At 53.6% G+C, this 15,206-nt stretch overlaps 1 protein-coding gene across 1 annotated transcript in view; it reads right to left on the bottom strand.

Moving 5' to 3' along the window:
• Nucleotides 1–15,206, bottom strand: part of PPP2R2B (protein phosphatase 2, regulatory subunit B, beta) — a 109,637-nt gene that overhangs the window by 2,315 nt on the left and 92,116 nt on the right. Inside the window, exons 5-6 of the mRNA XM_009331375.1 lie at nt 10,184–10,361; nt 7,290–7,454 (exon numbers count right to left, since the gene is read on the bottom strand). Coding sequence (XP_009329650.1) covers nt 7,290–7,454; nt 10,184–10,361 — 343 coding nt within the window. The remainder of the gene's footprint in view (nt 1–7,289; nt 7,455–10,183; nt 10,362–15,206) is intronic.

The raw sequence follows: 15,206 nt of genomic DNA, 5'->3' as shown, positions 1-15,206 counted from the left end.
AACACCCCCCGGCCCCGGAGCCACTGGCCCCGCTCCACCAAGCAGAGGCACCCGCGTCCCACGGGACACCACCACAGTGGGCAAACGCTCCCCACTTCTGGGTTTGGCCCAGACCAGACAAATGCCCGTATTTTAAGGACTTGACTTGGCACAGTCGAAGCTCCTTTGTTTTCAATGCATACAATAAGCAAGAAGCATCATCAGAGACCAATCTATCAACAGCACCACAGAAGCCCAGAAGATTTAGAGCCTTGCATGTCACTTCTGCTCTCTAGAAATCAATGTGCAGTGTAACTGAAAGTCAATGTAAATATTTTATAGCCACATCAACCTACAGATTTAATCTGATCAGTCTTTGAATAAATCACCGTTTGACCAGTTTGAAGGAGACCGGTGAAGTTCCAAATTAAATGTATTTACAAATTGGATTTCAAAGTAACATCAGCTGGGCAAGTATGGCTTTAAAAAACCATCACAGAGATGCATCAAGAGCAATGCCGCTGATGCAGGGACGTCTTCTTTCCACTTCCACAGACAGCTCTCCAGCACAGCGTTAAAGGCTACTGCTGGGTAACATGGAGAAGCTCACGTCGCTTCACTTCTCTACTGGAGAAAAATCCAGTTGCCAGCCATGTTTGTCCAACCCTTGTCCCCAGCACTGAGGCTCCACTACAACCCCTCCGCCGCGGCGGCTGCTGGCTCCAACCCACCGGTGGCCAGAGCAGGGGATGTGCCAGCAGCCGGCCTGGCCACTCCACGCCCCGGAGGCAGCGTGCCCTGCACAATGCCACACCGAGCACCGGCATTCGCTTGGCTTTATCATCCCCTTGCTGAGCCCTGTGGTACCAACGCCTGAACTCCTGAGTACGGCGGAAAAAAATGCCTGAAGTGCCAGTATAAATGATCGCTCTACAAATCAGAAATGGCATTGCCCACAGCAGGACCCAGCGCTGGGTCCTTTAATCACCAGCAGGAAATCTGATGACACGTCAGGTTTTTTAAATAAGAAAAGCGACAGCAACAAGAGAAAACAAAGATCTGAGGAAGTCTGTGGAGAGCATCTGAATGCCATGACTTGTCTTCGCTGTGATCATCACAGGTTTGCTCACACCAGGTCGGCTGGCTTCGTGAGGCTTGTTTTAATGGCTGCGTTTCCATCATGGATGCGTGTATGTGAGCTTATGTCAAGGCACTCAGTTTATAGTACAGGGGCAAATTGTTGCTGATACTGTAGAAGTAGAAAATGTTAAATTGCAGATCAACTATCAAACAAGAAAGGCCTCAGAGAATGAACCCAAGAGCTGAGGCAGCACTGAGACAAGTCAGCAAGGGTGAGACGTCTGCGGTACGAAGAGGGCTGGGAACAGCTCTCTGACGCCAGGTACCGCATCCCCCTGGCACGGCTGCAGGGAGCGTTCCCGCTGGCACAGCGTCACATCTGCTCTGCTCCCCGCCAGCGCCCTGCTGTTCCCTCCTCCAGCGATTCCCCATCCTCCGGGTCCTGCCCGAGCAGCAGCGAGGGCTCTTCCATCCCCTCGTGCCTGCGGGGGAGCTGGCACCGAAGAGGAGCGCGGGCTGCAGCGATGCCCAGGAAGGGGCTGGGGCAGGGTTGAAGCATCAGCTCCAGCCCAGCGGGACAGCAAGGGGGTGTGCAGTCTAGTGCAGGATCCAGCCGTGCGCTGAGTCTAGTGCAGGATCCAGCCGTGCACAACAGAGTCCAGCGCAGGATCCAGTCCCGTATGCAGTCCAGTGCAGAGGAGCCGTCGACTTATTAAAATTCAGAGCAGCCAAGAGGTGAAATCTGGTACGGGTTAACTGCATTCTCCCTGCACCAGTCTCCTTGCCCGCCGTACTAGGGCTCTGATACTGGGAAGCAAAAACCAGATCTACCAATGCAGAAAGCAGTCATTCAAATGACACTTCTGGAGACGACCTCCCTGAGCTGCTGCCTCTGCACTCGCCCTGCGCTGGAGCACTCCTCGGCCAGAGGGACCCTCTGCCAGGGCAGCTTCGAAGCAAATGGTTTCTTTTCACTCATCAATAAATTTAACATCAATTCAAGTACTGCCTTTTCTTTCTCAATCCTCATTTAAACTGTGATCATGACAGTTAGCAACACAGACTGGAAAACCAAAAGCACAGCAAAGCTGCACTGCACCATCACCAAGCCCAGGCTGGGGCCGTGGCTGTCACTCGGATCCCTCTCTGGGCTCAGTGTCACCTCAGCTCAGCCCCAACACCCGCCCTGTTAGAAGTGAGTGATTCACCCGGTGGAAGTTTTGATTTCAGATGAAGGCAGGAGAGCGTTGCAAAGGCAAAGAGATTTCCTGCTTTGCTAAATGAGCTCAGGGTGGCACAAGAGGCTTGTTCTTCACCCCCTGGAGATTTTGCACAACCAACTAGTTAATTCTTAGCTTGAGGTCTTTCCAGGCTTATTATTCTGTGCAGCAGGACATCGTTAGCTCCTGTGAGGGGTTGGAGGAAGGAGATGGTTAGTTTCTGGGGGCGACACTACCAGCTCAGCTCTGCTCCAGCCGAAACCTGGTCCAATGAGAGCTCAGCTCAGCTCAGCTCAGCTCGCCCCGCAGATTGCCAGTGCTGCTCAGGACTGGCTTTGTCTACACAAAGAAGTGAGTTTTCTAACGGGGAATCAGATCTCTGTTCTCTACTTATATAACCTTTTTCCTCTGTAAAAGACTTAGCTGAAAAAATAGATAAAGAGACCACACTGGTAGCAGGAACACAGGAGTGAATGTGTTTTGCTGGAGCCTGGTTTGGCTTTGCAGAGTTGGCCTCTCCAGTTTCATCCCTGCCTGTGTCAATGCCATGCGGCAGCCCGGGAGACATGGCTCAGAGCCTCTCCTCTGAGCTGGCAAAGGTGATTTCCAGGGGCGAGGCCAAGCCTCCCCAGGCATTTAGAGGACACCCGCTAGCCAAGCAGCTGGGTCACCTACCGGCAAGGCCGGACCCATCACCCGGCGGGACGTGGGCGTCTCAAGTCAGGGCAGGCAGCTGCTGCGGGAAAAGCCCTCTGCTCAGCTGCAGCACACTGCAGACAACAGCCGCACTGGGAGTGTCTCCCCAAACCCATGTGCCTAGGTCAGAGAAGTTAATTTAGTCCAGATGTGGCTATTGTTCCGCTGTAGTCCCCTCTCTTTGGAAAGACACAGCTAGCAGAGACCAGCTCCCCTCTCTCTCCTCCTCCTCTCTCCCTCTTTTCTGCATCCTGAGCTTCAGGTTGCACCAGATGACCACCTGCATTAAGTGACTTGTCAGATAAAAGGACTTTGGATCAATCAATCCAAGCTCTGCTTGAGCAGGCGAGTCCTACACAATAGTTATTCCCTGCTGAGCTTTTGGGGTGTTACTGGGACTGGCCACCAGCAAGCACGCTGTGGGTTTAACTGGCGGCTGTGTTTCAGCATGGGTCTGTATTAACCTGTACGAGACGAACCTCCTCTGACAGCGCACCGCCATGGGCAAAGCCACGTCGCCATCTCTGCTGGGCTCTGGCTCACGTGTGCTGCCTCCTGTGCGCTGCTGCCCGTTTCGGGGGCTCCCTCGTGCTCCCTCGCACACCCCACACGGTGCCCACCCTCAGGCAGCGCCTGTGGGTCAGGGAGTGAGGGGGACGCTGGCCCCTTCACATGTGCAAGGTGGCCCGTCTGGCCTGTGCACTAAAAGTGATGGAGCCACTTAGTGCGTAAGCCCCGGGCAAGGCACCTGACCCCGCTGGATTTCAGCTGATGCTCCAGTTAATCTGATAATAAACAGGGCCCCCATGGAAACCTCGAAGCACAGTGGAGCAGCACTTGCATGGGCAAATACATTAACCCTCTGCTTCTTCTCTTGCTTCAAATAAAAAGTCAAAACTCCACTGACAGTTCACCTAAGCACAAAAATTAATCACGATCATCACTGAGGAAAAGCTAAGCTAGCACAAGCAGAGAACTGAGCTTTGCTTTATATCAGAAAAATCAACTCTGCAATGCGCTCTCAGCCCAGAGGAGTAGGAGCCTTGCAACCATGGGCTAAGGAGCAGAAATTACAAGTCTGGTGCCAATTTCCCCCGTGAACTTGAGTGATTCATTTTTCTGCCTCATTCTTCCTATCTGTAGCGAGGCAACAAAACATCTTCCTCTTCCTCATGGATGAGGTACAGATTAACCAAGTGCTTTTGGCAGCGTGCTCTGAGCATCAACAGGGGCCCTGGCAGCCCTGAGGCAGCACGGGGGAAGCTGCTGTCTGCGGGGTGGCTGGACCCTGCTGTCCCCAGACCCTGCCAGCACCGGCCACACGGCCACCGGGCAGCAGGGCCACAGCCGCCCACTCCTCCGCGGGATGCCCGGACCATCTCCACTCCTGGCGCTGGGAGCAGCGGGGGCTCTGCCAGGACTGGGGTCACAGCACGCAGGCGGTGCCACCCAGTCCCGAGCGGGTCTGAGAACCAAAGCTCGCGGCTGGGCAGGGCAGGGGCTCAGGGGAGCTATTTTTGCTTCCCGGCTGAAGGCTTTTGTGTGGCTTTGCTCCTGCTGCAGAAGCAGATCTGGGCTGCTGAGGTCATGGAAGGGATTTCTGAACACTAATTCTTTGTTACACAACAGACAAACCTATTTTCCTCTGACACTGAGCAGGAGCTGCCCTCCCTGCGCCGGCTCCCTCTGCCAGCCCTCCTTCCCAAGCAGCCTTCATCAGCACCCTCTCCGTGGGGATGCAGACCAAAGCCCTGAGATGGCCAAGAAGGGCTGCACAGTCCACGGGGTGATCCTGCTCCTCAGGAAGACCGGTGGCCTTTCCACCACATGCTTGGAAAGCAGCAGCGATGCAGAATCTGGCTGGGTCTTCCTCACTGGGGCTTCCCCAAAAAGCAGCAGTGCCTGCCCAAATACAAGGAGGGGAGGGCTTGTTTTAGAAATACATCTGCAATATCAGAGAGTAAAATCTGTAAGCTGGTTGATTACCTTATCAAATCTGTAAGTTGGTTACCTTATCAAAGCAACTTCGTGTGCTTCTTATTTCTAACCAAAGCTGAAACTGTTTTCAGCAAAGAATAAATGTTTGGTACTGTTGCTGTAACGCACTCAGCAGTGAAAAGACATGAAGGCAAAGGTGCCCCTTTGGGAAATGGGCTGTACTTTGAGTCTTTTGTCTCAGGAGTTTGGTAGGTACAATCACAGGTGGCTCCTTAAAAAAAAGAGTGGAAAGCCAATGCCTTGTGCTACGGGGAAATAACTGTAGTAACCCCCAACAGGGTTTTTCCTTACTTTCCCATATGCTTTTCAAACAGGATTACTTCTGCCGGCGTTACCAGCTGCTCCAGGAATCCTGATCTCCCCTTTGTCTTCCCATGGTGCTTCGGACAACGCACGCCATTCCTTTGTGCATGGTGTGCCCAGGTAGGTCTCCCCTCGCAGGACCACTGCCCCTCTTAGTGTTGTAGCACACGACTCTTCACGTCCCTGCGGAGCAGGCATTTCTATATGGAAGCTGCTGTTCTCTCTTAGGCCAGCTACACGGCTGGAGGTAACACGCGCAATGCCACAGATTGCAGGAGCCTCAAATAAAATCGGCAAACAAAATTTAATAAGAGAAGCACATAAGTAAAAGCTGGCCCTAAGCAGCAAACTGCATCTATCTAAATAAACATGACTGGGATGTGCAGTGCTATCTTCTGCATTTTTATTAAATATTGACAGTTATTAAATGTCTCTGTTGGAAGATTTGCCTCCAAAAGCCAATGTTGCTTTTCATTTTGAACTTTGATGAACTGTCTCAATTTCGACTCACACATCTGCTGAACAGCAATTGACTGAGGCTGATGCTTCTGAGGGATGGAGGGAAATCAATAAGGAAATGTCACGGGAGAGGTCAAACCGAGCTGGGACTCACCGCTGGCCAGTGTGCTCACCGAGGGCTGGAGGGACGCAGCAGTACCCAAACAAAGGGAAATGCTGGGGGGGGCTTCTGCTGCTGAAGTGTCAGGAAAATGAATTTTGTTTGCTCCTTAATTGTATTCTGATTCTCAGCTGGGAGCCATCACTGTAGGACTGCGAGACAGAGTCGGGAAATGCAAGAATAGAAAGGTGTGTTTTGCTCAGGATTTGGGAGAACTGCCATTCGGTATTTCCAAATTTCCAGCCAGTGATGTAAGCTTTCCTCTCCATGGACTTTACTCCATTTTAAAAACAGGTATCAGACTGCGACCGCAGCTCAAAAGCCCAGAAGCAATAGCTGGTGTGTAATTCCCTAACGCCTCCAGCAAACCTAACTCTGAAACACACCCAGGTGCTCTCTGGATGGAGATTATTAGCATGGGGCTCCAGAAAGTTGCACCCAGTTTGCGCATCTTGTTCTCGTAACATGATCACACTTTGAATACTGAAAATCTCCTTAATTTCCCACAAGATATCGGCCATTTTCTGAAGAAAACTCAAACAAGAACAGGAGACACAGCTGTCCAGTCACACAGCACAGCGGCCCTTGCTTCTGCCATATTTCACTGTCTTTAAGGCAAATACCAAACTCCTTTAGGTCTGTCCCATCTTTCTGTCTTATTTACACTGCGCTCAGCACAGAGCTGCCTTCCAGGAACTACTAGGGCACAAAGAACAGCAACAGGTATTTACCAGCCCACCCATAAAAGCCGTAGGTGTTCGTGCCGGTATTTTGCGGAGCAGTTGCTGATAAGGAGAATATTTCTAGTAACGACCTCTTGACACGTCCAGGCTGAGCAGGAACCAAGCTTAGCTGGCTGCCTCAGCAGCAGCTCACTCATCGCATCAGCCCAGGGAGGACCAAGGGCAAGCTCCCCAGCTGCCCACCTTACTCCAAATTTTGAGGGGGCTTTTCTGCACATCCTGACCCCTGCGGCATCAACCACACTTGACAACAGGACATGAGGCTATTTGGACAAACAGCCTGAAGAAACACAGCACTCCCTGTCTTCTGGCATTGACAGCTCCATAGTCACTGTGCGCCGACCCAGTGACCCCCTCGGACCCGCTGCTGCCGAAACATCACCGTGGGGTTTTTAACACGCTCCCCCAAAGGGTGTGGGGCCAGGACCCAGGGGAAGCTACTCCTTTTGGGGACAGGCAGGACTGAGGGCAGGTGGCCATGGGAACGCCCAGGGGCAGGCAGGACCACAGACTGGCACACCCAGAGGGAGGATGGGGCGAGGTGGCAGGGCAGACCTGAGCCCAGGTCAGTCTCCACACTCCCTTTTTTGGGCTCTTCCAACCCAAAGGGGACCCCGTCCCTGCCGTCCCACTGGCGGGGACTGTACTCACACTTGGCGTGGCGGTCGCAGAGGGCAGAGGTGCGCATGTCACACAGCCGGATGGTGCCTTTGCTGCTGCTGTAGACGAAGGTGTTGCAGTGATGCGGGTGGAACTCAGCGGCCGTGATCACCTCCGTCAGCTCCTCCATGTTGGCTGGCTTGATGTCCACGATGTCTGGCAGGGTGAGTCAAGGAGCCCCACATAGCCCAGCCCAGACCCCGCTCCTCACGTGGGGTCTCCTCCTGCTGCCCCTCCTGCTGATGTCTCTGGGCACCTGCGCTTCCCCTCACCCCCTGCAAACCAGGTGTTCCCGGGAGACCAGCACCATCCTGGGGCAGAACCGCAGTGCCGAGCCGGGACCAGCCAGCACCAGTGCAGGGGAAAGCCAACGTCTGTCATGTTTTCTGTTCAGCCGGGGACTGCAGCTCTGGTACCACGGCCTGGAGCCCCTCTGAGCGGCACAAGACCTGACTCTGCCCATTCGCCCTGGGCCAGAGTAAACGTCTTTTATTGCAGCGTCAGGGCACGGTGAGTAACCACACCGAAAACAACGGGGAGGAAACAAAACCCAGAGCATGACAACCAACAGAAAACCACCACAGCCCAGGGGTGGCTGCCCAGGGAGGTGTAATTTCCAAAACATTTAACGCGCTTGGGCTCGGTGAAATGCTGGGTTGAAAACCGAGCTGCAGACCCTGTCCCCAGGCCCCACGGATGGTGCCAGCAAGAACCTGCACAGCCCCACAGAGCCGGTGCCACAGGGGATGGCTGACAAGCGTCCATCCCGGCCTGACAACCAAGCCAGCGGTCACCAGTGGAAGCAGCTTCAGATCTTACAGTGCAATCCAGACACCCAGCATGGGACAATTTACCCATTGTGCAGAGGGGGAAAAAGAAACAGCACCTTTCCTCTCCCCCTGGAAAGCAAATTAAGGTCCTGCTGTTCCTGGCAAGACAGGAGTTAAAAAAAAATAAAGAGGATACGAATTTCTCACGCATGTGGGGTGTTTTACAACAGCAAGTGTTCCCACAGAACAAGCCGCCGCAGTTCACAGCCACTGAGTGGTTTCACAGCCCAGCCGTGCTGTGGGTCCGCAGCAGAACCTGGATCCCAGTTCAAGCCAGACCTGAACCCAGCACACGACCCTGTGGGACTGCGATCGCTCCCTCCCAAAGTGCCATCAAGTCTGGATGTATTGGTGTTTGTAAGGCATGCTGACAGTCTGCAATGAGAAGCGGTACAGGACCACACTGTGTCATGACGACGCTGCACTCCCGACGGTTCTGTAGCGATCCTGCACTTCTGACCCGTCATAACCTCTCACAACAGCCCCGACGCTTTGCTCAGCAGAGGTTTCAAATCCCATCAAACTGTGCAGCGGCTGGGTGACATGCACAACACTGAGAAACTCCACTCCATAGCACTGCCTCTTCTCAACTCTCAGCCAGGCAGGGACCAGAGTTGGGTTTTATCGACAAAAGTGAAAACCGGCAACGTGCTCCTCACCGCCCCGGGCAGGCAGGCGGTGCTGCCGCAGCTCTCCTCCTCGCCATGCCAGTGTCACCCAACGCCCCATCGGGTGCCCTGCAAAGAGCCTGGTGGGGCTGGTCCTGTGGCTTGGCCAAATGCAGCCAAACTGGGGACACCCCGGGAAGGGGCTCCAAGGCACTGGGCAGAGAGGTGATACCGACACACCGGCAAGCTGGTGGGATGGGACATCTGAGTGGACATCTCTCTGGTGGTGATGTTTCTCCATCAATTCTTAGTGTTTTGGGTGCTGCACTTGCACCTTGGCCAAAATCCCTCAGGCCATCTAAACTTCCTGAGGTTTTACCCAAATTTAGTATTCCTCACCTTCTTCCCCAAAACACAACACACATTGCAGCCCTGCTCAACCGTACCCACTTCGAGCTCCCACCAGCCACACACCTGTGACTGCTGAAATCCTCTCCAGCTGCCTAAATTTGCCACATGCCCTGGGGATTTCTCAGTAGGAAACACTATATAAATATCACCGATGATTAGTTATTATTTCTGATGCGGCTGTTACAAGGGTGACTGGCACGACTTCATTTGTATGACTGTGACTGGTGGCCTGTCACCCTGCTGCAGGGAGACTGCACGATTAATATTTCCTCCCTCCGTCTTCCCCAAGGCATCTGCATCTGTCTTCTCCATCATGCGCAGACCATCCCCCCCTCCTGCCCGCCCCATGCAGATCCTGCAGGCAAAATTAAAAAATGTGTCACCCACACCGGGAGGCAGCAGTCATGATGATGCCAGCTGAGCCCTGCGCCACGGAGGGAGCGGTTCGGTGTGACGGACGAATGTGCCCGCCGGAGGCAGCCCGGTGTCCCGCCAGCGGCACGGCTCAGCCCGGCAGCATGGGCAGAGACGAGAGGGAAGTGCGTTGGTAATGACTCCTGGGGAGTCGGGATTTCAGGTGTTCTGCAGTTGGATGCACCGGTAATGTACACATTACCTGGGGATTTCAGGTGTTCTGCAGTTGGATGCACAGCGGCCAGCACTATTTTGAACTCCTGAGCCCCTGCGAACCCTTGCCAGAGGGTGAAGCTCCTGTACCGAGGAACTGTGATCGGGGTGTGGGGATGGGGCCAGGCAAGACACTGCGCTACCTGCTTGGTCACCATCACAGCAGACATGGGCACGGCTCCGCTGCCTCCTGCGGAGCTGGACCTCGCAGGTCCCCCCTCTGCCACTCACCTTCACCGGGGACCTGTCGCCCCGTCCAGCTTTCTCATTCTCCCACTGTCATTTGCACGTGTCTGGTCTCCCAAGGTTTTTACACCCCACTTGTGAGCGGCGGTACCTCACTTATTCCTGCTCTTGGCCAGGCTGGGACTGTCCCAGGGGCTGTGGGATGGCACACACCAAAGGATACTAAAACTTTGATTTGTGATTTCAAAGTTCCACAGGTTTATCCTCAGGTCGTCCGCCGACATGTAGGTCTCGTAGTCGCTGTTGACGGAGATGGAGTTGATGTGGTAGGTATGCGCGTTGGCAAACACCCTCCGGGGGGTGGCCTCCACCATCAGGTCCATGGGCCGGAGCACAGGTACCTGTGGGACAGGAAGCAAAGCGTCAGCACCCAGGGACAGGGTCTGGATGTCCCACCCGACCCACACCAGTACCCAGCACAGGGGGGACACCCCCACGGCCACGGCGGGCACCCACGCAGCTGCGGCTGGCAGCCCTCCATCCCACCCTCCACGCTCTTACCAAGGAAACTTAATGCCTTTCTAAGTGTATGAACAGAGGGACAAGCAGACACGAAAGCCTTTTATTTTTGAAAGGCACCAGTACGGTTAGATTGCAGTGAGGCAGCAAGAGCCCAGTAAACCGGGCTTGGATCTCTGCTGCAGCAACCGTTCCTTCTTTGAAAACAAAACAAAACAAAACAAAAAACAAACCACTTCTGCCTTGTTTTGTCACTGTTAACCGGAATCTGAAATTCCTGGAGCATTTTTAACATATTTCTTGAGAGAGCCAGGTCAGCACAGATTTTTCTTTTAAATTTTTTGCATTTGCTTCACAGTGAAGTGATGGAGGTAAGAGATGAGAAGAGACAGGGAAAGGGAACGCACAGGGCACGGACAGATGGAGGGACCAGAAACAGAGCTACACACGTTTGCCTTTAGATTAATAAACATCATGTAAACATCAGGGGATGGAGAGATGCAGTAAGAACATTGTATGCAAGGAGTGGTGTAAGTAATAACTTCAGACATAATGCTCTTAAGGCAACTTAATACACTAGAAAGGTGTCAGTCTGTGCTCCTGTTTGCCAGTAAGCTATTCCCTCAAGCTACTTCATTACCGTGTATATTATCTGTGTGCTGCCCAAAGAGATTTCCCATGGCTGCAGAGGTGGGGATGGGAGTGTGACAGCCAGCTCGAGTGACACTAGAGCACAGGGACTGCCAGCGCAGAGCCTGAGTTTAATGTGACGAGCCTGCCTGCTAATTCAGCCTGACACAGTCAATGATGCATCGTTTGCCGCTGAAACACTCTGCTCAGCCATCTGGGGACGGAGGCTCGCGTTTTGCTCAGGGATTACAGGAACCGCCTGTCATTCAGACCGTCGGAAACATGACGGTTGTGCAAAGGGAAAGGGTTCAACGGCTACACCAGGCCTTGCTGGGCACAAAAATAAGTGCAGCAAAGGCTTTGGCAGAGGATTTCACTCAGCGAGATGATGCTGTGCAGCTCGACCACACCTCGCGGTCAAACCCCAGGCCAGTCCCCGTCCCCGTCAGGAGCCCAGCAGCACACTGGGCAATGCAAAGCAGCCAGGGCAATCCGGGTCTGAGCCAGAGCAGCATGGCCATCTGCAACTTCCAGCGCCCCAGCACAATTCCCTACCCGATTCTTACATGGCAGCTACTCACAACCACAGAGCTAAGATAAACTCTTCAGCCAAGAAAATTCTCCACACCTTGCTTCAGAGCCAGATTTTGAGGAGTTTTTTTGTGTCTGGAACTTGGTCCGTCACCAGGTAAAACCCCATGAGAGGAACAAACCTGGTCATCCATGACTATTTTGCTAAGGCAGGATTTTTTTATCATCTGCTCCAGTGGCAAGAATCTGCACTGGAATATGGAAAACAGCAAGTGGCCATGCCCCTTCTCACCATGTGCTGCAAGCTTTTGCTTAAGGGTATCAACAATAAGTATTTAAACCTGAAAGCACTGACATTTTGAGGCAGGACCAGCCAGGAATGCGCTGGGAGCACACAAAGGCTTGGGGACCTTGTCCCACGACAGCAGAAATCTTGCAGTGGAAGGCAAACCCCTGTCTCAGGACGGCCAAGGGGAGCAGCTGCCCAGCGCAGGCTGGGCCCCGGTCTGGGTTTAATCTCTTCTCCACTTCAGTCTGCCCTGAAGCCGGCTGGAAACACGGCCACCGCGGGACGCCGTGCCAACGGCTCGACCCTGGTGCCGGCACTGACACGCGCCCTCGCCGACACACGAATCACAGGCAGAGACGAGCCTTCTGCCTCCCCCTCCGCACTCATCCCACTCACCACCACGCGACTGTTCTTGGCTGCGTCTTTCTCAGTGCCTGGTCTCCAGCAATGTTAATTCCAGGAGCCTGTTCCAGCAGCTGACAGACACCCGCATTACGTTTCTGCTTAACGTACAATAAAGGAAAAGAAAGGGTGGTCTGAGGGAAGACCCCGCAGACTGCTCCAGGTGCCGCAGCCACGCGGTCCCGAGCCCAGCTGGGCAGGCAGGGAGCGGCTCAGGGCCGCAGCGGTCAGTGACAGCGAAGAAAAAGCACGCAGCAAATGGGGCAACGTGACAGCAACCAAAATTTGGTTTTTTTTTTTTTTTTTTTTTTTTGAAGCACGCAGACTCCAAGCCCAGTGTCTGCCTAAACCACCCGGCTCCTACCAGCATTGCCATGACAATCCTCAACAGCACAGAGATCTCCTCAGTGCATCCCTTCTTCAGTTACGGAGCCAACCTGCAGGGCAGGCTCTGGTATTATATATACCCATTATTAAAGGGTAATTCAGTGTAACAAACCACATCAAGTACATAGAAAGGCTGTCAAATAAAATAAACCACTAATAAATTAAATTACTTTCTGTTTTCAGAAAGGGGGGGGAATGCCAGTCATTTTTCATTTAAAACAGAATATGTCTTAATTTTTCTTTCTGCCTTTAGCAGGCACCCCCTGCAGAAGAGTCGGTCCCACTCATTCAAAGCGCACATGACACTCGATTCCTCTCTCCTTGTTTGGTGAAGGCTTCCCCTTTCCTGAGTTAATGAGGCACTAATCCTCCCTTGAGCCGTAAAATTCATTTTCTCCGTGGTTGGGGGTGGAGGGAGCCAGCACACCCTGGCCCCTGCCCACCGCCGGTGCTGCACTTCCTCCTGCCACCTCCAGCTGCCGAGTGAAGGACCACGGTGCAGGTAACACGATGTCAGTAATTGCTGCCGCTTCACTACTTTGTCCCCTGTTCCCATCAGGTCCCCCCCTTTCATTGTCTGTCGTGTCAACTGTCACCGAACACTCCCTGCTCCCGGGGGAAAAGTTTCATGTGGCAGAGCTTCTCCTCATCATTTACGGCGCTGTGATGGATGTGGCCTGGAGATATGCAGAGATTCGGTGTTTCTCAGGAAAACCTCGTCCTCTGTCCAGAGGTGCCATATTCCATGCAGTGTTTTCAAAACACAAGTCAATATACAGGGGAAAAAGATTAAGGCCTCAGCTCTGGGATGACGTGGTCACATAACCTCTCACAAGCAGAAGTCCAGCGTGTGCTGGGTTTGAGCTGCCCGTCACTGGGCGTCAGACCAGTGACACGAAACCCCCAGCACAGCCCCGCAGCGAGATGGGACTCAGCCACCTACACACAAGGCAAAAGCGCTGCTGGGAATCCTTCTCATGGGACACGCTGGAGGCCAAAATTCCCTAAAGGGTGTGAATTTGACAGGTCTGGCTCATAAAGGGAAAGCCCAGTGCAGACCAGCAAAGCAGCGGTATCGCCTCTGCCCCAGAAAGCTGCTGCTGCGCCCCAACATCGCGCTGGTGCGGGTCCTGCACCCGCCCCTGCACAGTCTCCTGGCCACGGGCAGACAGGGGAGAGGATGACTGCAGACTTGTCAGCGTTGGGACCATGCACCCATTTCTGTGTATTGGAGAAGGAGGCTTTGCTCTCAGTTACCTCCATGGAAATCCTCTTAGCACAATGGAGCCGCACTGGACTTATGCTGAGATACAAATCTGACCCAGAGTAGTAGCCATTAAAAAAAATAATAAATAATCCATTTAGGTGTCTATCCAGTCCCCACCTTATCAGGGGTTACCAAGCCTCAGCAACAACTGCAGTTGAAGCTCTGCAATTAGCTGCTATGTGCAGCGGGACCGGCAGCAGGTCAGCTCATCAGCGCAGCGGCTGTAACGGCGACTCCAGAGCAGCTCCCGCTGCGGCCCGCTCGGCGTGTACGGCAGCACTCACATCTAACCGTGATGCTGTAAACCAGCGGACAGGGCAGAGGTTTCCTCTCTCCTTTTGCATTTACAGCCGGACAAGCTCTGCCCTTTCTGGCACGAGCCGAGCGGCGGTGGCAGCACCAGGCCAGCACGGCCACCCAGGAGTAGCCCTGCTCCCACCAGCCCACCCGCCCCTGCTCTGCACAAGCACTGCCTCGTGCACAGCTTTCTCCACAGCCTCGGCAACCTTGCAGGATTTGGCCAAGTGGGATTAGTCACAGCCGAAGCCCAGATTAACCCTATCCTTGGGTTTGCAAGAAGGAAAAAGTAATCCAGTTCCTGGCAAATCAGAGAGCAGAGCTAGCTGCTCGGGGATAAATCCGGCAAGGTTCTTCACCTGCTCCAGCAGCTGAGCAATTCTGAATGTGCTCCCCGATGTTTATTTCTTACCTACAAAAGGCATATTCTGTAACTGGCCAATGCTGCCTGCAGATTAATATTTTGCAGACAAAATGTGCATCAAACACTATTTTCATGGCAGATCGACAATTTCATGCTCTTCAGGATTTTGTCTTATTGGGCCTTCCCCATGAAATGTGGAAGGTACCTTCCTGTGGGAGGATAAACCCACTATCTCATTACTGGTCCATGTAGCTGATAGAGCTTCTGGTTTCATCTGTTTTCCCTAGACATTTCCCTCCCTGCTAAGCATCCCACTAACACCGTTTCTTCTGTTGCCTGTTACTGAGCCTTTTTTCATACAATGAAATGCAGGCACAGACTTGCTGCCAACTGAAGATCCACCTTCACGTGCGCAGGTCCAAAAGGCGCAGGCTGCCCCCAAAGGCTCTGGGTCCCAGCTGGGGGGCCAGGAGTAGGGGGAGGACCACGGACACCAGGTCTGCAGGGAGGACGGTGCAGCCAGCGCTGCGGCACCGGAGCGGGAGTGGGGGCTGCCCAGC

The sequence above is a fragment of the Pygoscelis adeliae genome, unplaced genomic scaffold, assembly GCF_000699105.1.
Source record: "Pygoscelis adeliae isolate BGI_AS28 unplaced genomic scaffold, ASM69910v1 Scaffold108, whole genome shotgun sequence".
In the NCBI taxonomy this organism is placed as follows: Eukaryota; Metazoa; Chordata; class Aves; order Sphenisciformes; family Spheniscidae; genus Pygoscelis; species Pygoscelis adeliae.
The sequence above is the reverse complement of the archived record's forward strand: the minus strand, read 5'-3'. Positions and strand labels throughout refer to the sequence as shown.